At 33.9% G+C, this 27,207-nt stretch overlaps 1 protein-coding gene and 1 long non-coding RNA gene across 2 annotated transcripts in view; both read right to left on the minus strand.

Moving 5' to 3' along the window:
• Nucleotides 1–219: 219 nt before the first annotated feature.
• Nucleotides 220–865, minus strand: LOC125063545. The gene is made up of 2 exons (XR_007119529.1): nt 717–865; nt 220–561 (listed from the first exon to the last, which is right to left on the minus strand). It is a non-coding gene; the product is annotated as an uncharacterized LOC125063545 (long non-coding RNA).
• A 21,792-nt stretch (nt 866–22,657) lies between these two features.
• Nucleotides 22,658–27,207, minus strand: part of LOC125063220 (homeotic protein empty spiracles-like) — a 34,523-nt gene continuing 29,973 nt past the window's right edge. Inside the window, exon 3 of the mRNA XM_047669537.1 lies at nt 22,658–26,811. Coding sequence (XP_047525493.1) covers nt 26,623–26,811 — 189 coding nt within the window. The 3' untranslated portion in view covers nt 22,658–26,622. The remainder of the gene's footprint in view (nt 26,812–27,207) is intronic.

Here is a 27,207-nt window from a genome sequence, read left to right on the forward strand (position 1 = left end):
GGGGCTTTTTTAAGGGGGAAAATCCTTTATAAACTTCTGCGCTGGGGGTCTGCGTGGGCTTCCGTCGTGCCCTTCAGGCTTCAGGCGATTGACCACCCCGCAACGGCCCAAGCCGAGGTTCGAGTCTCACAGAAGACACCCTTGCGCTAGTCGCGGGAAAAACGCCCATTCAGGCCGAGCTACGCTCGCCAAAACAGCCCGAGCTGAGCTGTAAAGGCCCTTAACCCTAGAAAGATAATCATATTTTGTAATACGGAAAAGATAATCATGCGTAAAATTTACGCAAGAATTTGAATTAGTTGTAGGTCTAGGTTTAATAGTTTATTTTAATGAATTGTATGTTATTATATATACACATATATTAGAATAATTAATACTGCAGATAATTTTTTAAACTCCTTTTATTTTTACTTAAAAAAAAAGAAAACTTTAAACGTGGTCCGCTACTTCACTGTCGGTGTCCTCACACGGAAGCTCGTCATCACTTTGCATAAGAGCGGCCAGGATTTCGTGTTCGTTGAAATTGATACTCCCCATTGTGATATATATTTGCCTCAATATCTTTAGAAATGAAATTATAATATTAGTTATGATATAAAGTATTAAAACAGTACTAAAACTGTCATATAAGCCAAAATCATAAAAGTCACGATAAAGATAATCATGCGTAATTTTGACTCACGCGGTCGTTATATTTCAAAATCGGTGGCACTTACCTTATTGACACTTACGTCACGCGGCAGCTCCCAACGACGAATGAGATGTCCTAAACGCACAGCTATGGATTCGCGCTAATTAGAAAGATAGAGCAATTATTCGAAAACGCATGCGTAAATTTTACGCAGACTATCTTTCCAGGGTTAAGGCCAGCAGCGAGATTCCTTTAAAAAAAAAACTGTGCGTGGGAGTGTGTGGGACTAAGGCTCCGAGAAGCGAAAGCTCTGCCCCGTCTTAATCGCATAACGGCACGGGTAACGGCCTTCACTTCAGATCCTTGTTTCGCTTTTTCCACAACTAATACCAAATAATAGTGCAGTCAAACTGCTAGACTAATCCTGATTCCTTCCAAACATACGGTTTCCGGCATTAGTCAGTTCATATTTTATTTTGTTTCAAAGAGCGAATTAAAATTACAATGTTGCCACAGTGCTAAAATTTACATGTGATGTAATAAATTTGCAATTGGTAATACAGGTGTCGTAAAGTTAATAATAACAATATATTTAGTTTTGTAATATATTATAATTGTTAATAACGTTTTTTTGGATTTAGAGATGTCTTTAATTGGATAAATAGAAAACTACAAAAAGAAATAAGTTTGGTCAATATGGCAGTGTACCTTTAAGGCTGGCATTTCATCCCTGAATTGCGATACTTATTCGTTAATCGAGGAAAGCACTAGCTCTCGGGTCACCGGCGCTAACTTAAATCTTTAATAGGCGCCAGTGCACATTAACCCTACGGCCAAAGAGTATCTACTACTAATACAGAATTTTAAATCTTCATAGAAGAATATATAGGTATTGTATAGGACTATTGAAGAAATTTCAAATTGAATATTTACTTTAGTACCTTATAGATAGGCCCTAGTGTGTCAGCAGGGGGCTAATCATCTCCTTCATAGTTGATAAATGGCAAGATATTGTGTTATGACCTATGCTTGTTTCCTGGTTCATGTAGCTTAACTAACGTCTAGTATGGAATAAACATATTATTTATTTAAAAAAATAATAATTATAAACAAAAATATGAATCTGTCTGATTTTTACTTACGTAAATTTCTTTCTAGAAAATACCACCTGGGAAAAAATTGCAACATGCTAATAATTTTGGTATTTCTATATGTTGTGTTAATATTTAGTTATACCCGTGGGTGCTGACAAAAGTGTTAGAAAATACTTTTGTAATCCAAAGACTATAGAGATCCTAGTTAAATTGACACTATAAAATACTTCATTTGCTAATATTTTCATACCATATATCGAAAGTAATTGTTCACTAAACGAACTAAACATTTCTATACAAATATTTTTAAATTTCATTCAATTCACTATTTATTTTATTTTCAATTTTTAAGTTATTTTAATTTAAAGGCCGGACGAAAGTACCCACTACGCACACGCGAACTCTCTGGCATGAAGTGTCCATGGGCGGCATCACTTAACATCAGATGAGTCTCCTGCCCCTGTTCTGTATAATAAAATGATTTATTATTATTATTATTACTAAGTAGGTTTAGAATATTGAAAATACTGTATATTTGTGATAGGTGTAAATGATTCTAATAGAAATCATTTACTTTTATAGAACAATGTTACCGACAATTACCTATCGTTGAAGTTGGAAGTGTTACTAAGTTCAAACTGATACAAAATGTAAATAATTGATAAAAGATATGTCAAGCAACATTAAAATAATCTTTGAGCCATATGAAACTCCAATCGAAGCCCATAACCAATTATTTGAACACAATCAAACCCGAGTGCCGCAACAAGGTCGCGAACACTAAATAACAAACAATCGCTCCATCTCGAACAAAGCGCGATGAACAAAAATTAATTTTCACTAAATGCAAATAAAAATCAACGATATAGGCTGTTTGTACACATTTGACCCTACAGATGTCAGAGCCGTCGTTGAAGCCTTGCGTACTTTGATATGAAGCATGAATGTATATACGAAATTCCACCCGTATCACCTCGACGTCCGCCGTTCCACAACCGAGCGTTTTTCAAGGCAGTTTTTGCCGCGCACCACCACTATGTGGAACCAGCTGCCCACTAAAGTTTCGACTTAGGGTCCTTCAAGAAAAGAGCGTACCAATTCTTAAAAGGCCGGCAACGCACTCGCGAGCCCTCTGGCATTGAGAGTGTCCATGGGCGGCGGTATCACTTAACATCAGGTGAGCCTCCTGCCCGTTTGCCCCCGTTCTATACGAAAAAAAAAATGTATGGGGCAGCCACAACCCAAAAATTCATAATTAAAGTTACCAGTTTATACATTCTCTGTTCAATCGGTAGCTCATGTCTAAGTGTCGTGGTCTGCAAGGAAAAATCTGTAGCAGACTATTTCTCTCCACGGGTTTCAGCGTCTCTCTTATTGTACACTTTTGAGGACGATGAGTCTTTCATTTGATCGGTCCATTTGGTGAACGACCACGTGATGTTTTCCTTCTGTGTTACCAACCACGATCAGTTTCTCCAAAGTTCTCACCGCCTCCGATATATATGATATACTTCGTTGTCGACATATGGTAGACAGTGTTTAATAATAATTAATAATGTTATGAGTGGCAGTACAGATTTTGATGAATATTTCCCTACAAAAGGTGATTCAATATTTAATATTAATCAAAATTAATAAATTTACTGTTCTTAATTTAATTCTTTATTCAATTCTAAAAATTATATGAAGATAACATTTTAACAGCCCGGTTTCATTTTCATCAAATTTAATCTTGTTTTAATCAAGCATTAGATATTATTATTTTTCTTTATCGTAACTACCATGACTTCCATTGATGGGAACCCCTTCTCGGGTATTGACCTCTGCAGAACTTTTTCCAGACCTCTCTAGTCTCTATCAATGGGTATCCTTCTCTATTCGCTTCCTTTTTCGAAGGCGTCCTCTACTCCTTCACCTCGTGTATAGCAGGCCTAATTATAAAGCGTAAACAATAAAAGTCGAGCGTCGTTGTTTATGAGGCGTGCGATATTTATTTATTCTGATATAATTTGGACAAGCTTAGCTTATATATTTTATTTCAATGCATTTCGTGTAGCGATTTAAAGTACACGAAAGCGAAGTGCAATTTAAATAAAGTTATGATTCGTTTTATTTGCACACAGTAGTTTTAATGTTCCATTTTCAAAATGAATTTTTAAATTCGAAAAGGTATGTTTGGACGAAATCGTTTTGAAACAATAATGAATATACTCCGAAGTTGATTAGATTTTTGAAAAAATATTGTGACGTTTAAAAATGGAACAAGAAAATTATTCTAAAATTTTAATTTAATTCATTTCATAGCAATCTGTTAACCTATTCAAAACATTTTGTTTTGGTTACATGGCATTGTATCGGCATTACGAGAGTAGATTTTGAAGTAGATATATATATATATTATGTTGATGGGCGAAGGTGTTTAGTATAGAAGGTCCTAGAGGAAGCGAAGTGAACTCATTATCACGCTGATTCACGCTGGACTGAATAAAGCCACAAGAACTGTAACACCAACAATGATTACAAAAATTGACTTAGTCAATATTTTTACAGCTCCTATAACGTTAACCCCGACAATGTTATGTTATTAATTACGTGGTACAAAAATAATATCAAGATCCCTATCGGTATTAGAATACGTGGTAGCCTTACTGAAAAGGCACATACTTGACTGAAACCCTTAAGTGAGTTTTTTCTTCTATTTATTCTGATTATCAGCAGTGTAGGCTTAATGCAGTGTTTCCTAACTTTACTGTGCCATGTCCCACCTTTCTTATGTAACATACATAACTTTTAAAACTTTTAATATTAAAAAATTTAATTGTTTAATTAAAATACATAAATTATAGGTTTTAGGAAGTCATTACTAGGAAATTGAACAATAGGAAGGTTAACTTAACACAGTAAGTAAATTTAATTGATATAAATTTAAATAAAATAAAATTAAAACAAAACATTTAATGAAAAACTAAAATTCAAGAAGAAATTGAAAGAATAAATTTAACAATCAAATTAGGCCCCACATTGGAAAACATTGGCCTAGTGGCTTGAACGTGCGCATCTCAAACCTGAAGCCTACGGTTCGGATATTACTATGCGCGCATTTAGCACTCGCTTGTACGGTGAAACATCGTGAGGAAACCGACATGCCTTAGACGGCTTATGTCAGGCACAGAAGACTGACCACCTACATGCCTATGAACTATGAAGCAAGGATCACAAAACATATAGGTACGGAAATCCAAGGCCCAGACGTGGGTCCCTGTTTTTTTTTTAATTATCTAGAATGAAGCAAATAAAATACCGTAATTTGTATTTATTATTACGCTTTTGTTTACAATTAGTAAGCGAGTTTAAAAATGCCTCTTCGTATTACGTTCCTGGGTAGTAAAGGCGATATAAATCCCGTTTCATACTAAATTACTTTAAAATATTACCTCCTTTCAAGATTAATACCATTCCAATTATAATAAATGAAAGAAAACCATCAGTTAACTACTCATAACGACAGATTATACTTAAACAATTGCTCTCAAAATAAATATTAAAAGTTGAACAGGCAAATCTATCTGTCTCATTCAGCCTCAAACCTTGGCTCGATATGTTTGTCCCGTTTTAACTTATGGTGTTTTGTAGTGCCGTTCCTGTCGCACCCTGGCAATTTGCTCGCACGTTAAGTTGCAATCAATTGGCATGCGCAAACAGACGCCTATGATATATCCAATTAAGATTTTGATGTACAATGGTGTAAGTGAATTTTTAAATTTGAATAAAGAACGTTCTATTCGAAATTCAAAATTCGTTGACGAATAGGACTAGGTACTTGTGTTTTGTTTGTTTTTATGCTTATTTAACTTAGGCGTAATAATATAATAATGAATAATATTTGGATTAAGCCTTGTCATTCCAAATAAACAAAAGTATCTAAACTCTCACGATAAACATGTTACAGCCTTGAAGGCATATTATTTTAATATAAGAACTAAATAGTGACTAACGCCCCTTGGCAAGTGGGTACATACATACGATATACAATATATAGGTCAATAGAACAGATGTCCTAACTGTAAGTAATTATAAAAAAGTAGCCTTTCTTTATTCACTATGTGTCTGAGTGTTTGACATTTAATAAATTGGCCAGTCATTAGATGTGTCATAGACGGAAGTGGTTTTATAGGGTTTTGCCAAAAGTTGGAACATGAGCAAATAGTACCCCATAATATGTATGCGCAGGCCCGTGATCATGTGAGGTTCGAATCGTAGCGTAATAAGTTGTAAATTAAGGATAATTTATGAAAACATTACCAATACCATATGTAATATTATTGGAATAATTATTAATTATTGCCTTATGTTATCGTATCTTCACTAAATAGCTTAAGTATTGCATAGCCTTAAGATCGACTTTGAGTACGGCAGCTTAGGACCGATGTGAAAAATTCACATTCGCCTGTCTGCCCGCGGGCCGCGAAGTCAGGTAACACGAAGAAATTTACCGAGTATTAAATCTCTGAACAAACAACTTGTTCGCACACACACATACAAACGTGTTCACACTTATGCAATTAGGATGTAGTTTGTAAACGTAACAGTTGGGAAATGTAAGCTTTAAGATTATTATAACATTGATTTTATTACTTACTTACTGTACCTATACCCACACACTCACTGATGCACTCATGCACGTTGTAAAAAAAAGTAATTACATAAAAAGAAAAGAAAAAATATATTTTGGAATTTACGTTGGTTGTAAAGTTTGCTAAAAGGGTCCCCAAATCTTACACATTATATGTAATTAATTGTTTCCAATGAACATTTTTATTTTATTTCTAAGCACTAAGTAGGTATATTTATTAATATTAATCTTTTTCTCTGAATTAGATACCGGAATAGTATGTAATACATACTTATTTTCACACTTGTACCAAATAGCAGTGTATAGGGAGAAAAAAGATTTTCTTCTTCTTTTGTTGCCTCTCCAATACTTGGCTGTCAGTCTCGTGAAGCGTGTCTTGTCCAGTGCCAAATACAACAAATCTTCTGCAGTCGCAATACCCGTCCACTCTCTTACGGTACGAAGCTGTTCTCTCTCTCTCTCTCTCTCTCTTGTGCATCGGATCGGAATATCTATTCTGCATTTGTGAAGTTTCTATTAACCTTAAGAACAACATATTTATTTACGTTATTAAATCCAATATTACTGATGACTTATGTGAGAAACTTATGAATGTTGAAAAACTTACCACTGAATGTTAAATCCACTGTAGCGAAGCATTGAAACAAAAAGGCTTTAGGAATGTGTTCGCGAGCTTGTATGTGTGTTAGCACACAGTAACACACAAATTTGTTAAACCGTAATGGATTTAAATTAGATTTAATCCGAGAACTTTAACAGCCTTGTTCTTGAAATCGTTATAATGCCTAATGCCCGTTGGTTGGAGGTTGGCGGTTCGGATCCTGATGGAAAAATCTATTGTGAATAGGCAGGTGCTGTGTCTGCTTAAATCATCAGTCTGACACAAATTATCTTGATTAAGTTAGGTAAGGGATAACTTCAATTTAAAAACTGAAAATTTATTACAATTACTATAAAATAATTACTATATGGAGACAAAATGAACATTAACTTTATAAGAATTAAGTTCCATAGGTAAACCATAGAGCATAGAACTATATTTTAAATAAATGGGATAATTCGAAAAGAGGTTGTATAGTTTTTAATTCGTAATAAATATGGTCAAAGTTGCGTGCCTCAGCCCATTACCCTCATAGTGAAGTCACTTACATAGTAATTTACTAAACTGCTTGAGTTCCATATTAATCACCATGCTACATTTACCTGACTTACCCGGAAATAAGGAGAATTATGAGTTTAAATTGTTTTGTTAAACAAAACATATGAAGAATGAAAACACATTTTTTTGTTCCATTTAATAGGATTTTAAAACGACCTATAATTAACGACTATGTGGAACCAGCTGCCCACTGAAGTATTTCCGAATCAATTCGACTTAGGATCCTTCAAGAAAAGAGCGTACCAATTCTTAAAAGGCCGACAACGCACTCGCCCTCCGGCATTGAGAGTGACTATTGGCGACAGTATCACTTAACATCAGATGAGCCTCCTGCCCGTTTGCCCCCTATTCTATAAAAAAATTAATGATAATAGAAATAGTGTTATATATATTTATATAGTGTATGTATATATAGTGGCCTATAGGGTTGAGGGTTTGACTCTCATTCTTGAGGACATAGGTTTGACTGGCTGTGGACCTATGGACTCTTCTTTCATTGCGCATTTAACAATCCCTCGTAGGGTGAAGGAAAACATCGTGATCTATGACATGCCTTGGACCCAAAAAGTCGGCGGCGTGGGCACACAAGGCTAATCACCCTGCCTATAAAAATTATGACCAAACCAATAGTTATAATATATACGTAGGTACTATGTAGTTGTAACACGACTGGATTTTTTAATAAAACGGTAAAATCGGGTCAATAGGTACTAAGAATTTATATCGTATAATTGAAATTGTAGCATCTAGCTCCTACCTAAAATATAAATATTTCTGCAAGCTTTTTATATTATAAAAACATGTGTGTGTACTAATGTATCTACGCGTTATACTTCTTTGGCGTAACAAGATAAAAATCTTTTTAAAAATGTTATCTTTCGTCTTATTCTACGTTTGTAGAAAAAACTACACTAACATTGGTAAAAAGGTATTTAATACATTGAAAGTTTTATTATAACGCATTATCAAGTTAAATAAAGTTTATTTAAATATCACAAAAAATATTTCTACATAATTAAAGAAATTGACATTTTTTATTTTAAAATGTTGACTATGCTAACTTCAGGGTGTCGGTTTTTTGTGACGGTGTCGTGCGCGTCGAAAAATTTACTCTCATAATTTTTTCGTTACGCACCAAAAGAAGTATAACTTCAATGAGTCAATAATCCCATAGCGCTACAACCCTAAATGGGTCACATTTCATAGACAGGTGATCAGTTGGTGATCAGCCTTCTGTTCAACACATATCGTCATTTTTTGCAGATGAAACTGCCGACATTACGATGCTTTCCTTCACCATAAATCGTTTAATAAATAAACGTCATTTCCAAATGATACGTCAATCAAAGGCGGGCTCTAGAGACAGACTGATAAAAATTCATAGTGAAACCTTATTCTAGGTAGGTACTAGATCAGTGTTTCCTAACGTCTTTTGTAGCCTTCCTAAAATTCTAATGTATAATATAATAAAATTACTAGAATTTTTAAACGAAACGGTAAGTAAATTTTCAAAACATATACCTATACGTATAATGAAAAACTGAATTCTAATTCCAAATTATTTTTATATATTAATTTTGAGATTTTATACTAGATTCCAATTTGGTTAGCATCAGTCTCCAGTCTCCAGATTTTGGTTGCCCCCTTTAACAATCAAATTGCCCCCCTGTGGGGCGTGGGCCCCACATAGGGAAACACTGCACTAGATTCTTTAAATGGATTACTAAAAAAAGGTGAAGTCCCTAGTACTACAGAACAGCAATCTTATATTCCCAAAAAGTAAACGACGCGAAAGTACCTACGAATGCGATATTGTAAAAAGTAATAAACAAATCTCTAACAAGGCCAAAATTGTATAAATATAAAAAATAACCATTAAACATATTGGCCCATCAATCTTTCAAACTCTAAAACAGATAATTAAGGAAAAAAACGTTTTCATAGAATCGTTTCGTTTAGACGACGGTAGTATAACGTTGGGCGTGTCCAACATTAGAACCGAAATGAGCATTTAAACACCCACTTAGCCCATCAACAGATAGACATGGCGCCGTGCGTGGCTCCATTGTTTATTAAATTAGCTTAAAATCTACACGAATTCCTTGCAGATCTGAAAAAAATATGATTAATTTTTAAATATCTGCATACAGAGTATAGCTTGCTAAGGAATAATAATTTGTTTAACGAATAGGAGTTCTAGTGTCACAGATACTTAGACCTGTCACTTAAATAATTCGAGCAGACAGTACCTAATATGAAAAGAATAGCAATTGACATATCCGATATATTTTGTTACCCTTTGGCTATACTGTTAAAACTGGTGACAGATATAGCAATTTAATATAAATAAATCAGTAGCGCTACAACCTTTCTTTTAGGTCAGGGTCTTTCTGTATCTGTTTGATGATCATTTATGTATCTAATAGGCAAGTAGCCTTCTGTGCACGCGCCGTCATTTTGAAGGGTCGATGGCAAGCCAAACCGGCCTCACGATGTTTTTCTTCACCGTTTGAGCGAATGTCAAATGCGCACACAGAAAGAAAGTCCATTGCGCACAGCCGTGGATCGAACCTATGACCTCAGGGATGAGAGTCGCATGCTAAAGCCACTAGGCCAACACTGCTCTCAATTATTAATATATTTATCTAAATATTAACATGACTTTCATTCTCTGTGAGCGGCCAATAAAAGCACAGCCAGCACTATAACAAACTACGACAATGGAGACGCGCAATCTTGATAAGACCCGCCCTTATTATATTATAAATATAATTAAGTTTCAAACAATTTCACAAAGATAACCTCACCAAATTAAAGGTTAATTTATTAAATAATTGGAATGTGTTTCAAACTTTCAACCCCTCATTATTTTGGGGTTGTAATTTGACAGATGCTTTGTGGTTTTAGTTTTTAGTCTGTGGCTACGCGCTTTAAATAGAAAATAATGTTGAAAGGTGTGGCACAGACAATATATAAATAGGTATATATTGATTATATACACTTTTACGGTATCGCTTTCAAATTTCATAATTTGGGCAGATGTATTCAGTGTTTGGGAGATCAACAATAATGTAGAAATAAGGAATATAAGCCAACAAAATTGTTTCATAAAATAATAACATAAAGCCGGGTTTAATGTTTAAGAACTCGTTCTATAGTTTGAGAACATCCGAGAAACAAATGAGCTTAATTTTTGAGAAGAAGTCAAATTACATTCTTTTAAACCACTAAAAGCATCTTAGAGCACCCCTAAGGTTGTTGAAGTAGTCATTGCCTTTGTAGATAAATCTCGTAAAGACGTTCTATACACTAGGTATAGTATTTGCGATATTGTTAAAAAATATATAATATATATATTTGGTAGATTTTTATTAAAATAAATTTAAAAATACATCGCAATTCAGTCCAGCAAGTTGAGAATTCGTAGTAACAGTTTTAATAAAAATACAATTTATTTATTAGGTAGGTTTTCAAATTTCTGCGTCATTGAAATTTATTTTAGACACAGAGGCAGCGACAAAAAAAATCCACTACGTTGTATATGAATAGCAAACACTTACTTTTTAATATAATAAAACATTAATGTTCACCTTTGTAAAGACAAAAAACAACTAAAAATATGTTGTTTACTTTTTTCAAGATAACAGGTTATAATGGTTTTAACATTAAACAGTCTATTTCGGTGAACATCAGAAGCATCAAAATATAATTAAACACCACATTAATTATGTAAAAACAATCTTTTCTCGTTAACATAGAGTCCGTATTAGTTTTTTCAATCCCCATCTCTTGTCTTTGGTAACTTTGCCGCCGATTTGTTGACACTTTTGACAGATGTCGAGTTTGATTGAGCATTTATATTAATTAAGTTTTAGTGACCATTGGACAGTGATGAATATTAGTTTGTAATCTATACACTATTGACACATTACAAGGACCGTTAAATTATGATTATTTTATCGGAATCAACAAGTGATCTAAAAGATTTTTTTACATGCGTTACTACCTATATATTTACATGTTTTCCCACTAGGTATAAAGAATGTGCGTGTTCTTATTTTACCATGCCCAGTGCTAGTAGAGGCTAAACGTTTGTTTTTTTTTATTTACTTTTTCATTGAATCATAATTTAATTGATGTCATGTGAGGCAAGGAAGGTTAAATGAGTCTTTAAAAGCATCTTGTAAAAGTCTAGTATTCGTGCATCAACTGAGTTTTGCTACAAACTGTGTATTGTAGAAAATCTTTAAAGAAACTTAAACAACTAAATGTATTATATTATACTCATAATTTGTTAGTTCGCTTTGTAAATTTACCGTAGTAAATTCAAACCGCAGATGTCATATTAAGATACTAATACCATATTCATCCATATTTGGTCCATCGTGAAAACATTACAAACGATCAAATCAACAGATAATTCAAACTAATTTAACTCGTTGTAACTGCCTACGACGCGCAAACAACTGTCTACGACCTAAGATTTATTGATAAACTTTGGAAACAAACCTCTTTGCAAGTTACCACAATAACATAGGTATAATATCAAACCTTAAGTATGGCGCGGGAAACTTCGTTCATGGTAGACGTATTTTTCACGGTGTTGAATATTTAATTTAATTTTACTAGTTAAAACGCAGAGGATAAGCTGGTAGTTTTAATTTTTGTATTATATGTAATCTTTATATCATATTTGTGTATAGTGTCATCGTGTAGTCGGTAAGTTTTTGTAATTTCTGTAAATATTGTATGAACAAGCCCCCCGATCTAGGTCGGGGGGATGATGGCCTTGTTGGCTTGAATCTCCCTGTGGGATCAAATGTATCTGTTGGTTCACAAGATGAATTTGACAAAATGGATACCGATTGTTCGGTATCATCTCAAACAGGTGAAGGAAGTCGTAAACGAACACGTTATTTGCGCCTTTGTCGGCAATGTACGAAAATTAAGAAAAAGAAAGGTAGTGGTTCTAGCGGTGATTACTGTCAGTGCGAAAGCTTATGCAATGTAGAAGATGAGTCAATTTTAATTAAAAAGGTTACTTCAAAACCTATATCTCAATCCACGTCATCTCCTCACTTGCAAAATAATAATAATTCACATAGCACATCCTCTCGACCATCAACATCTTACACGGAAAATTCAAATATCTCTCAAGACTCTAACGCGGGAAATTTAAACAACACCACAACTTCAGTAACCAATACGGACCCCCGTTCGATTGGCCGTACTGAATATGTTTCTACCGATGTTTCCCCTTATTTTATACATGTTCAACGTATTCAAAGTTCACCTGACGACGGGACCATTCTCCATCCAATAACATTTGGCAATTTTTTAAAGCAGAACAAATTTAATAATATTGTTCCCGGAAGTGTAAAGCGTATAGGAAGAAACAGGTGCGTAGTTGGCTTTTCCGATTATAAAGACGCCAATAATTTTCTTAACTGCAATCTTTTGGAAACGAAAAAGTTAAAAGCCTTCATTCCCACTTTCAGCGTAACAAGAATGGGTCTAGTTCGCGGGGTCCCTGTAGATTGGAGTGTAGAGGAAGTTCAACAAAATGTATCCGTACCTATAGGCTGCGGCAAAATACTTAAAATAAGACGTTTGAATCGCAAGGTAAAAATTAATGACTCGGTTTCTTGGAAACCCTCTGAATCAGTTGTATTAACATTTGATGGGCAAGTTTTACCAAAAAGGATTTTCATGTGCTATAATGCTCTTCCAGTAGAAATATATATTTATCCTACCATACAATGCTATAAATGCTGCCGTTATGGTCATACCAAAGTTCAATGTCGTTCTAAGACTCCAATATGTTATAACTGTGGAGGTCAACATGCAGGTGTATCATGTGACAGGTCAGATAAAGATCCTCTGTACTGTGTAATGTGTGAAGTCGAAGGGTCCCATTCAGCGATAGATAAGTCATGTCCAGAATTTGTGAGACAGACAGAAATCAAAGTTAAAATGGCTCAGAGCTGCATGTCTTATGCCGAAGCCAGTAAATATTTTTCTTCTATTAAGCCTTCATACGCAGATGCATTAAGTTCAACAATTCCGGAAGTACCAAAACCCGTATATTCTTCCGCAGCGAAGTCTGTATCTCGTAATAATTCTACTAATGCCTCAAATAAAAAGACAATATTCTTAAAACCTCGCTCTCCTCGTAAACCACAACATGGTTATGATCGTGTTGCTCATTATAATGTTTTAAAAGATTTCCAAGTTCCAGAGCCTAAAAATGGCAGTGCTCTGGTTGGACACAAAAATAAAGAAGAAGAAAAATCTGATGTATTAGAAATGATACTAGCATTATTAACTAGTTTAATAAACTCAAACTTATTGAAACCGTCCCACGTTGCCTCTATTAATGAAAAAATTAAATCAGTTAATGTTATTAAAAATAATGGATTCCAAGATAATTCAATGGAATTGCAGGAGTGTTGTTCCAAAGAAACATGATTTGATATATTTGATAAATAAACATTCTCCCGTTGTTGTTGCGTTATCTGAAACGTGGTTGAAGCCAGGGTACCTATTAAGGATCCCAGGATATACCTGCTTGCGTGATGATAGATTTGATGGCCATGGTGGCGTAGCGTTACTTGTCAGGAACTCAATTAATTTTTCTGAAATAGCGTTTTCTTCATTAATCTCTAATGATGCCATTAATATTGTCGGCATAAAAATTGATAATATTTCTATAGTTTCCATTTACCTAGCTCGTTCCTCTTTTGTTATTCTCAATAGCGTTAATAATTTACTTTCTTCACTTAGTCGTCCATTCCTTCTATTGGGTGACTTTAACTCTCATCACCAAATGTTTGGTTGTGGCACTACTGACTCCAATGGTGTACGTTTAGTTGAAATATTAGATTTACATAATTTGTGTTTACTTAATACTGGCTCACCAACCAGACGTACAAAGCCTAATGAAAAGCTTAGCGCGGTTGACTTATCAATTTGTACTCCAGATCTTGCTTCTTCTCGTTCTTGGTACACTTCATCATCTACTTTTGGCAGTGATCATTTCCCGATTATCATATCCTCACCTATTAGACGCTCTCCTTATCAAAAACGACAACCTCGTGTGAAATATAAATTAAATAATGCTGATTGGCTTGCATTTAAAATCCTTGTCGAATCTAAAATAAATGATTTGCCTGAATTAGTTAGCGGTGGTGAGACCAATTCCTCTAAAGCTTTGGCTACATGTTTAATAGAATCTGCCGATCAGATTTTTTCTGTCAAACGAAATCCGTCTAATAAGATTCCTTTTCCTCCATGGTGGGATAGAGAATGTATGGTTGCTGTAAGCAGAAGAAAGGAAGCTGAGAGAGTCTATGCTGAGGACATGTCCAATGAAAATTTAGATATTCTCAATGAAGTTATTAGTACCACACGTAAATTCCTCAGAGATAAAAAGCAGGCAGGCTGGAAAAATTTTTGTACTTCTTTATCTCCTTCTACGTGCCCTTCAGAAGTTTGGACAAGTATTAAACGTTTTCGATCTGCTTTCAAAGAATCTTTATCATCGTCTTCACTTCCCCCTTTTTTAACAAATGCCTTTTTAGACAGATTAGCTCCTCCATCAGCTGCTGAATCGATCTACTTTCCTTTGGAATCGTCTTTGATAGATGACACTTCCTCTTTAAACTCTCCTTTTTCATTACATGAATTGAAAGGTGTGCTTTCACATGTTAAAGATTCATCTCCTGGTCAGGATGGTATTATGTACTCATTTTTATCTCATCTTGGTGATACTGCCTTAATGTATTTTTTAAATTTAATAAACTCCGTCATGGTCACAGGTAATATTCCTGAAACATGGAAGTCTCAAGAAGTTATAGCGATTAAAAAACCTAACAAACCTACCAACGATGTTGCCTCATATAGGCCTATTGCGTTGTCCTCCGTTTTAACTAAAATTGCTGAACATCTTGTGAAGAATCGTTTGGAATGGTTTATAGAAAACAATAATTTAATAGCCAATAGTCAATACGGTTTTCGGAAGTCAAAATCTACAATAGACAATTTAGCTATATTGACCACAGATATTCGCATAGCTTTTTCGCGTGATGAAGATATTGTTGCTGCCTTTTTGGACATCTCTGCCGCCTATGATAATGTGAACATTTCTATTCTACAACGCAAATTATTAGAGCTACAGGTTCCTACGTTATTAATACGTTTTATCATCAATTTACTATCATGCAGATACATATCATTAATCGTTCAGAAAGATGGTAATATTACCGAGTTAAAGCGTACAGTTTTTAAAGGCCTTCCCCAAGGTTCGGTACTAAGCCCACTTTTATATAATATTTACACGTATGATTTAGAATTATCTATAAATTCCCATATAAATGTGCTACAATATGCAGATGATCTTCTTTTTTATTCCGTTGATAAATCTGTGGTTAAGGCTTGCAATTCCATGTCTAGTTCACTTAATTGTCTTAATATCTGGTTAGTTAAAAATGGCCTAGATCTATCAGTTTCCAAAAGTTCTATAGTCGTATTTTCCAAAAAACGCACAACTCCTATAATAAATGTGACCTTCAATGGTCAATCTTTGCCACTCCAAACAAAAATTAAGTTTTTAGGAGTTATATTGGATTCAAAATTGTCTGGACTTGCCCATTATGAACATGTTGTTATGAAATGTGCACAGCTGCTTAACATCATGAAATGCCTTTCAGGTGTATGGTGGGGTGCTCATCCGTTTTCTATGAAACTTGTGTATAACGCTCTTATAAGATCTGTTTTAGATTATGGCACATTTCTCTTAGATGGAGGAAGTGTCTTGGGAAGTAAAAAACTTGATGTCATTCAGTCAAAAGCTTTGAGAATTGTGACAGGAGTAATGAAATCGAGCCCATCCAATGCTTTACAAGTAGAATGCTGCGATCCTCCTTTAAAATTAAGAAGGCAATTTTTAAGTGATCGATTCTTGTTCAAATCTATGCAGTTTTCTAACCACCCTCTACATGGAAGGCTGCATGAATTGAACAATATTATTTATACATCCCGTTACTGGCGTCACAAATCATTACCATGTCTAATAATAAGCTTTCGTAAATTTTTAACATTACACAGCCGCATTCATCGATCTCCATCATTACCCATATTTATGACACAATTCAATTCTTTAATTCTTGATCCGGATATAAGATATAATATAGGCGTCCGTAAGCAAGATATTCTGGAAACAAATATTCGTTTCATGAGTAGCGTTGAGGAACAAAATTGGGAAGGTTGGGATTATATTTTTACAGATGCCTCTAAAATCTCTGTTGATGATTGTGTTGGAGTTGGTCTAATTCATTGGCAACATAAAATAATTCAAAAGATTAAACTTCCTCCTGAATCCTCGGTTTTTACTGGAGAGTGTTTTGCTCTTTTAAAAGCTTTAGAACTAGTTATTTTATTAAAATCTAAAAGTACAATCATATTTTCAGACTCAAAAAGTGCACTACAATCTCTTGAAAAATTTCCTTTCCAAATGAAACTTTGTTATCCTATTATTTGCGAAATACGTGATAAGCTTTTAATATGTTCTCAAAGAAATTACACCGTTATCTTTGCATGGATTCCAAGTCACAGTGGAATTAAAGGAAACGAGAAAGCCGATGAGCTTGCTAAAGAAGCTATAAAGGATGGAGACATAGTCCCATACATTAATTATTGTCATGATTTAGCTGCTCTTCCGAAAACCCATCTTTGGGAGTCATGGAATGATGTTTGGTTGAGAAGCAGCAAGTTCAAAGGCAAACATTATGCTGAAATTCAACCCAGGATCCCCAGTAGACCATGGTTCTTTGAGGTTAAAAGTTCTAAAACTGTCACTTCTATCATTTCCAGAATGCGTTTAGGACATGTTTGTACACCTCATCATTTAGCAAGGCTTCGTATTATTGATAGTAATATTTGTGAGTGTGGAGAAGATATTGGTGACCTTGACCATATTTTCTTTTCTTGTTCCCAATATGACCGTACCTCCTTTCTGAATTCTTTACAATCACTTCATGTTCCGTTTCCGACTAAAATCTCCTGCCTTTTGCTTTATCCTTTATTGTATTATAATGTATTATCTTCTTTCATAATCTATAATAATATTAAGATGTAATATGTTTATGTACATATTTTATTTTTAACCAGCTTATCCCTTTATTTCCTTTTTTATTTCTTTGTTTATTTTTTTTCGCGTGTAGTTTCCCAACCTTTTACTTGAAACTGGCATAAAGTTGAAGCTGTTGCCATAATATTAAAAAAAAAAAAAAAAAAAAAAAAAAAACCTTAAGTATAGATAATAAAGGTGGCAATCCCAAAGCCGTCAGAGATTTTAAATAGAGAACGAAATTTTAACATTGTTCGTTTATAGTCTATTTATCGTCTTTAATTTGATTATGGTTATCTAGATGGAGCTGTCAATCGGGATTATATCGGCCATTTTGACGTTTTAAAGTGTATTAAAGTTACATTGGATTTTATTTGTCACTTTATTTAGTTCATAACATATTTTGTTTTAAATTATGTTCATTGCTGGTGGTACCTACTCAATATCGATAAGATGATGAGTTCAAGCAAAGAAAACGGCCTATATATGACTAGACTGGGCAATAGGGAGATATATCATATACCTAGGTACTCATATATTCTTCAGTAATTTGATTTTAATGAAATAACAATGAAGAAACAGAAATCTGATTGCTACATAGATTTGTGGGGATTACGGGACTCTAGGGAACAACTAATTCGTTTCTTTTAAACTTCCTAAGTAATTAAAAGGGTGGCTTTAAACTTTTTACACTTTTCCTTAAACACATTAGGTACCCTTTATCCTATAAAAATTAAACGGATGAATAATTTAAGTCCCTTAAGTTTTTAAGCCCACGCCTTTTGCAATAAAAATATGTCAAAAAGATATAGAAATCCCGCCAAAAGAGTCACTGACGTAGAACAGATTAAAAATCGTCTACAGATAAAATATACCTTAGTACCATAGATTTAGGTTAAAATTTACATAGATGCAAAAAAGGGATCGGAAATGTAATTTGTTTGTTTGCAAATCTTTTAATATCGTTAAAAATTTGCCACCCGCGTCGCTTCGTGGAAAGATTTAGCGCGGGAATCAAACTGCCTACCTGAGAAATCCTTTTCACTTGACTTTTCACGCATCGGCTGCGGCACTTTAGATAGACCGTTGAAATAGAATTACTGACTTAATGTTAACTAGATTTTCTATTCATCGTGAATTTGAATAAGTCGGTGACTTTTGATAAATAATGAAGTGTATTTTGCTATTATATACAGACATAGACATAAGATTTATTACTTACGAAGTACACACAAAGAAACGTACAAAATAATCTAAATATCAATATTTTAAGTGTGTAATGAGTGTGTGTTGTGGTTGGAACTGGCCCTGGCTCAACATTATGCTGTGGGCCAGACGTGATCCACAGCGCTGGTCATTCTGCCAGAGACCACAACAGTTAGTTTGCGCCTCAGACGCAACAAAGAAAGGAATATAGTGTAATAATAATAAAGAAAATAATAATAGTAAAAATTAACAGTAGGTATAAGTATAGAAGTATTGGAAGATTTGTGTGTAAAAGTATACAATAAAAAAATGAGAATAATTGTTACTAAAACTACTATAAGAGATAGATAATTTTTTTTTTCTAAACACTATTTATTGGAATGATTGCAGTATGTTCGAAAGCGCCAAACGCTACATTTATACAACCATTGAAAATGCTATTTTTAACTATTATTTTTTCGTGGGAAATGCGTTACGCTACCCTCGCGCGGCACGTCTACCTAGAAGAGGAAGGGTTATGTGGGGTTGCTGTGCAAAGCCACTAAAACTCCACGGCGCCATCAGCAATCGCCCGAGGCAGGACACGATAACAGTGCAGGCTTGTCCGCATCGTGATGGCACTAACTAAGCCTACGTCTTCTAAGGGATCCTTCATATGGATGGAACCCATTTGACTTGATTTATGACCTGCCTAGGGTAGAGGACATGTAAAGTCTGTCTTGGACAGCTGATTATTTCACTCTATGTCCAGTTTTGTTTCGCTTGTGAAATGATGGTTTGCTGCCAAATCTGTTTTAACCCCGCCTACATTTTCTTTTGGGTTCCAGTCGAGACATAGATTCGGGATTTTTTAAACATATTACATATTATGTCTATTATTATTTATGTTACTGCCTTAATGCTCTAGCAGTTAGCATGTTAATAGGGTCTCGGGTTCAATTCTCGGGGTAGGTCCGAAAATACGCCACTGCGATTTTCAAATACTTACGAATTTTGATGGAACTCTATGCCATTGCCGTTGCCGTTTGTTTTTAAAGAAGGTTGTGTTTCAGCAGTCTTTACTTTGGATGAAAAGCTTTCGTTCCTGTACCCGTGATATGTCAGACATCAGTCCCGCTGTCTCTGCGTCCATTTATTCTCTGTTAGATCTCCTGCATATTCCTTCATAACAAAGTCTCATTAAACAATTTTTTTTTAAATTATATCATAATAGTGAGAAAATTGTGAAAATAACCGATGTCTTTTCGAAGTTTAGAAGCTACACACTTACAGCCAACACATCACAATTCTGCTACTATGTTTACTACTTATTGATTAAGATGAGGTCTGTGTAATATCTATCCCAGTATACTTTCAAAATAATTATTATTATATTATTGTTAAACTGAACAAAGCGACAATCTTAAAATTCTACTTAGCATATGAAGTTCAGAAATACCTATTACCTGCTAAGCATAAATCTATCATTTCTATTGAAATGGCCAATAAAACGTATACTTAGTAATCCATAGACCACACATGACGCGTGACGTCACTCAATGACACCATCACACTAGGCCTGCATACAGATTGCAGCACGCCAGTCGCATCACTAACTGAACCTAAATTTATTTAATATTGTTAATCTGTGTAATTCGAGTTAGGTACGCTGCAACTTTTAATTTAATTAAGATATATATTTACTTTGACGAGTATTTTGGTCCTTTATCAATACCTACAGGTTATATTAAAATTTGTCTTAAAGCTATGTTTTAACAACAAACGCTACACTAAAACTGGTTAGTTTTAGAACCCCTAATGAGTTTAATCAGAGCAATGTTGGCCTAGTGGCTTCAGCGTGCGACTCTCATCCCTAAGGTCGTAGGTTCCATCCCCGGCCGTGTACCAATGGGCTTTCTTTCTATGTGCACATTTAACATTCGCTCGAACGGTAAAGATAAACATCGTGAGGAAACCGGCTTACCCAAATAGTCGACGGCGTGTGTCAGGCACAGGAGGCTGATCACCTACTTGCCTATTCGATAGACAAATGAGCATGAAACAGATACAAAAATGAGGCATTGACCTCAAAAGATTGTAGCGCCAAAGATTTTTTTAATGAGTTTAATCCGTATAATTAATAAAGAGGGTTATTTGACTGTCATTGATTATTTAGTTTTTATTCAGATACCTACCTATTAAATCCCATCATTGAATGCGTGTGCGACGAATAAACTTAAAAAAGAATAAACTTCTTTACTAAGCTACCAATATTATAAAACATAATTAAAATATAAAATTGTATTGTAGCTAAAATTACATTATCATTATCAGTAAAATATAGTAAGACATATAAAGTGAAAACTATGCGATAGCTTTTATAATTTATCTTCAATAAATATAGATGATAAAATAGTGGTTTTTAGTTCTACACTGAACAGCCATGGCGAAATCGTAAAGAGGAAAGGTTTGATTTTTTGTTTGTTTGAAATGAATAGGCTCCGAAACTACTGGACCGATTTCAAAAGTTCTTTCACTGTTGGCAAGCTACACTATTCCCGAGTGACATAGGCTATGTTTCATTTAAAAAAAAATAGGGATGCTTACTAAAACTTGAATAATCTAACCCAAGGTGTAAAAAAATAAACAAAAAACTTCCTTCAATCGTGTGCGCTGCGAAAACTATTAATGATAGAACAAAATGATGTTTTAAAATTTTTCAGGACACATCACTATCTATAAAAAATGTCGCGACAGCATGTCTCTATCTTTTATAGTTAGGTACGTCACAATAAGCGTCCTTTTATTTATTTTTTACCACCGCTAGAGCCTAGAAAAGGCTCTTTATTCGTACCTAGGTCAATACCTAGGTACGAATAAAGGATCAATATCCTTATCAAAATAATTACCAACGTTTCACATAAGCTACAATTTAATGGCATAACCACCAAAAAAGCATGGTGTATTGGTGTTCTCCTGCCTTTTCTCTTGAATAGTTTACTACTATGTAATATAACAAAAATCTTAGCCACAGCAACTTGCTTGGCCTAGTCTCGTTACGTCGAGATACATGGGGGGGGGTCAAATATCTGCAAAAATTGCGTTACGTAATACTTGAACGCTCCCTAAGTGATAACACCTGTTTTTCCGTCAGACGTTAAACTACTGTAGTAACATGTGTTATTATGATGTCTGGCTTTTAAGCTCTAAGGCTTAGGTGCTCGCCCTAAAGAAGAAATCAATTCGTTTTGTTCGTTCTTTCAGTTCGTTTTAAAATTTAAGTCAACAGCAAGAATCTGTGGTAGGTATATATAGTGGGTTAGTTACGCCTAATAATAAATACTTGGTGAAACCCTTACTTTGTTTAGGCGTTTTGTTCTGAATTTCGTGGTTATTAGCGAAACTGATGAGGTACGTCATCAGTTTCGTCTTCGTCATCGGGTTAAATGAGCAGTTGGCAGCAATGTTGGCCTAGTGGTTTTAGTGCGACTCTCATCCCTAAGGTCATAGGTTCGATTCTTGGCCTAACACTCGCTCGAACGGTGAAAGAAAACATCGTGAGGAAACCGGCATGTCTCAAATCCAAAAATCGAGGACGTGTCATAAAAGGCTGATCTAGGTGATCAAGTTTGTCTATGAAATTAAAAAAAAATCTGAGGCCAAGACCCATTTAGGGTTGTGGAGCTGCTGGATGACCTTAGTTACATATCCAGTAATATATGAGCCCTACATTCATTAGGTGGCTTTATCGTATACGCTTTTGTTTATTCAATGAATATGGTTGCGATCCTGGGATTTCAAATATAAGGTTGGGATAAAAACACAGAAATAAATGAGTAAAAACATATATTTTGTATCACTCGTTCATTAAATAACTATGATAAACTGAATCCGGTTCGTGATATACACACATACACGACTAACACACATATATACAACTAATGTACACATAATCTAGTTTATTTACAATTCTATGGCAGAAAAACCGATAAGGAACGATTTTATTGATATAATAGCAGATATTTTAGTTTCTTAGAAAAAACAATACAATAAATTAAAAATAGAATTTATACATTAAGCATTTTGAATTTAGTCGAAAACGACAAAAAATGTGTCAAAGTTTAAGTACGTAAAAATAAATATTTATATACATTCTTCATAAATGAAAATCACGTTAATCTAATTATTATGACTAAAAAAGCTAGACTTTACAGGTTTGGCCATTATGTCCGAATATTTCTTTATAATTAAAGTTATTACCATAGTTCATACAACTCTTTAATTACCAATTAAAATAATATCTGGTCATCATTTTAAAAAAAACAAATTGACTTTAATTGTTGTTAAATATTGTTTTCAGAGTAACTTTTACAGAAATTTTACAGTAGAGATCTGCTCTTAAAAATAAAATTAATAAATGATTTATGAAAAAACAATATTTTTTTTATAAGACCACAGATCTACAAAAACAAAGATAAAATTTACGTGCCAGCGTCTTTTATCTTTCACAGAGTTCATATTACTGGTTATAACTGACGAAGAAATAGGCCATAATTTGCATATAAATTCTCTAAATATTAATGATATCTATGGAATAGACTAAAGGAACAGTCTTAATACTAGTTTTTGAGCGAAGTAACGAGGGTATTAATAACAATATTATGACAGGATATTTTATTATGCGATCGAACCTATTATTTAATTTATAAATTTTAATATTTTCCTGCAATACTTCAACTAAATCCAGCTGTAAGCTCCATTTAGTATCTAGTCTTTTACTGAACCACGGTGGCAGTTGAATGTTCGTGAATTTGAAGTTAGAAATGTAATTTCATCTATTAGATGACTGTAGCTATGTAGAACATAAGTGGATGTGGTTTTTGGTGGTACCAAACAGAACACAATCATTCTATAATCTTAGTGTATAATTATACCATATCAATACTAGGATTATATATCAATTCACCCTTTGTTTCATAATTTATTTCTTCGTCAACTGTCTTATTTAGTCCTTAAATCGAAATCGGCTTCCTTTTTAAGAAGCAAAATACGCCTGGAACTCAAATAATGGCCTCAAATTTCCCAACCGCATTAAACACTAAAAACAGCAATGAAAATTCCGATACACATATTAAGACACTTTATCCCCAATTTATTTATAAGCCTCCCGAATTTCCAGAGAATCGATAAATATTCGATTCGCATCGCGGCGCAATCCATAAAAATCGATTATTCGTTTTTAATTCCGTGCAATTTTTCTCCAATAAAGGAATAATGTTCCTTAATCAGTAAATTAAAGTCAATCGAGATGTATGTAATTAAAAATCGAGTCGCTTTTGAATAGATCGTTAAAATATCGACATGCCTGATAATCGGAAACAGTTAATGAATAAGCAGTAATAAAAAACGCTAATCAATATCGGTTTACGTTTAATTGAGCTGAAAATGAAAATCTATGAGCTATGGTACAATAGACGGGGCTTTAGGTATTTATTTCTCATTCCGACAATCTCTGGAAATATCTGAAGATGGAAAAACAAGTGACATATGCAATGTGATAGGGTAGGTAATGTACCTACATATCATGATTCCTTATATAGATATTTTTTGAAAATATCATTGTTATACGACCGATATAATTTTATTTATTTTTAATAACTCTGTTTAACTTTAAATTTGATGTCTAATACATATATCATGTCTTGCAATACTGAAAATAGTTTAAGAATTATACCAAAAAAAAATTGAAAAGGCACGCACCAAATGATTTATTTAGATAACGTTAAAACCCGATAAATCAAATTGTTCAGTGCTTATTATTCATTCTTTACATTAAACGCACTTAAAACCACATACAAGTTATTAGCAGGTGAGGCCCAGGAGTTCGCAATCAATAAAGTAATCTGAGATCCGTAAATCACCGAACAAAGGACGGAAAAGAAAGTACAAATTACGCGCGTAATCGGTCCGTTCCATAGATTAAATATATCAGATGCATAAAGACTAACATGCTGGATTTCAGTTATGATTACTGAACTGTCTATATATGGGTCTATGACAACGACCAGGTATAGACAAAGAAATAGCAATACTGATTGCTGATAGGTACATCGATATTAAAGTGAAAGATTATGTGCTCGTTAATTTATTTAATTTTAGTAAAATCTGTTAGTCTATTATCTTGAAAAGTTTCATATGGACAAAGAAAAAGAAAATAGGTACCAGAAGGAATACTTAATTAAGATAACCTGATCTAACGTGTGGAATTTTCATTAAAAACGTGGAAATTAGATTTTTTTTTACAAAATTAGAAATTCACAAAATTTGCTAATTTTAAAAAGTGCAATATTTAAGTTTTTGCGAATTCAAGGAACAATAGGTATTACAAGCTCCCACGCTCAGTCGACTTCAAATTAAACGATTAATTTTCAACTCCGTATCGCACGGACGCAATTAAAATGCGATTCTTTTACTGTGTTTTACATGTGGGTGGTAATGTTAAATAAAGAGCTTTTTGTGTAGAACTGAGCTTTTTATACGAACATATTATTATTGAACAACCTCTCCTGCCGCTTTTAAATGGAAACAACTAAAAAACCACCACATTGATCGAAACATGTAGTTTTGATTTAATCGTAAAGTTTCTTTTGCAAAATCGTTTAAGTAAATGTGGTACAGTTCAGCCGTATTAAGTAGAAACCACTTTGAGAATTAGTTGCTATCTGTATAAACATGGCAACGGACATCGCGGTATCAATAGACAATAAGACAAAACAAAATTCATCTACCAAAGACAATAGTATCACACGCGTGAAAGTAACGATATTTATCAGACTCTTGGACAAATAACCGAACTAGCTATCAACAGCTTATAAACAATTTTATTTCGTCGCGAGCAATTACTGAATGTGATCCCAAACCTTGATACCATTTCTGAACGCACCTCTTAATAATAGGCCCACAAACGACGCACTTAATCGCCTCCATCTATAGTTTATGGTTTCCCGCTCTACCATTTTGACATTTCATGCCCTCTCTCTCTACCAACTATCAGCGTTAAAAATCAAACTGTCTAATTAAACCCACATCATTGAACGCATCAAAGGAGGCATTTTTAATTAATTTAATCCCAAAACTATTATACTGCGGCCAATTTCTTTATCTAATAATTCTGACGCGCTAACAAGAGGCCATTTTGTAGTTTAATGACATGCTTTAAGTATATGACGCTTAGTAAAGTGTGATTTATTTGGAATTTAAATCGATTTATGAATGTTATTATAATTTAATTAATTTATAACCGCTATATAATATTATGAAATCAATAGAGTCGTTAGATACAAAATTATAGATATTTTATCAATTTCATTTCATATTGTGGTCCAGCACGAATACTGTTTAGGTATATTTTAACTTATACTTCTGAAAAAAATAATGGCTAGCATTTATAGATGTTATAATAAATGATGTATTTAAATAAAAAATATGCTGGTATATATTTTATAGGTTGTAAAAGATAAACTTTTACATATATTTATGTACGCGCATATTTAACACGTAGTAAATATTAAAATTATTTTAATGGAATTTTTCATTAGTTCCATAAAAAGGTCATAAAAATACAGCGCCATAGGATCTGGGCGCGTGACCATTACACAATAAAATAATAGGTTCGAACGGTTACCATTTTCGAGTCTTTAAAAAACTATCCAATTAATAAATAAGTAGAATTGTTTTATCTACGATACAATTAATTTACAACCATATTTACAAGTCTTTAGTGTCCATTTCACTTTACGTTTCATTTTCACTTTCACTAAGGTCATCCATGTCCATATCTATTAGTTCTTCATCTTCATCGTATGAGTTGTTGAAATGCTCATCAGGCTTGTTGCCAGAGGAACTAGACTTGCCAGTCTTTGCTTCTTCTTCTTGCTGCATTCTTTTATGCTTTGTTCTTCTGTTTTGAAACCACACTTTTACCTGGGAAAAACGAAACAGTAATTAATAAGGGCCCATGCTACAAATAAGTAGGTAAGCTTAAGAAAATAATTCAAGTTAAGAGATGACTGTTATTATGTCACTATGAAAATTAACTATAACCTATATTTAAAAAGCTATCGGTAGGTGTTGTATACATAAACATAATGTAAAAGCCAAGAGCAATATTAAATAATAAATCATTCACAGTAAACTGAGCGGCTATAAAGGGTTGAAATAACTATCGAAACCCCCATAATATATCAAAAACTCCATTCAAAGAAAACTATTCGAACACAAAGCAGATTTCCCGCGCAAAAATACAATCCGCCATCTTGTCAAACAATTTGTCACGCGTTTAATGGCTTGTGAAATCTATGCACGGTGCTGCCAGTTAAC

This window comes from Pieris napi, chromosome 3 (genome assembly GCF_905475465.1).
Source record: "Pieris napi chromosome 3, ilPieNapi1.2, whole genome shotgun sequence".
Lineage (NCBI taxonomy): Eukaryota > Metazoa > Arthropoda > Insecta > Lepidoptera > Pieridae > Pieris > Pieris napi.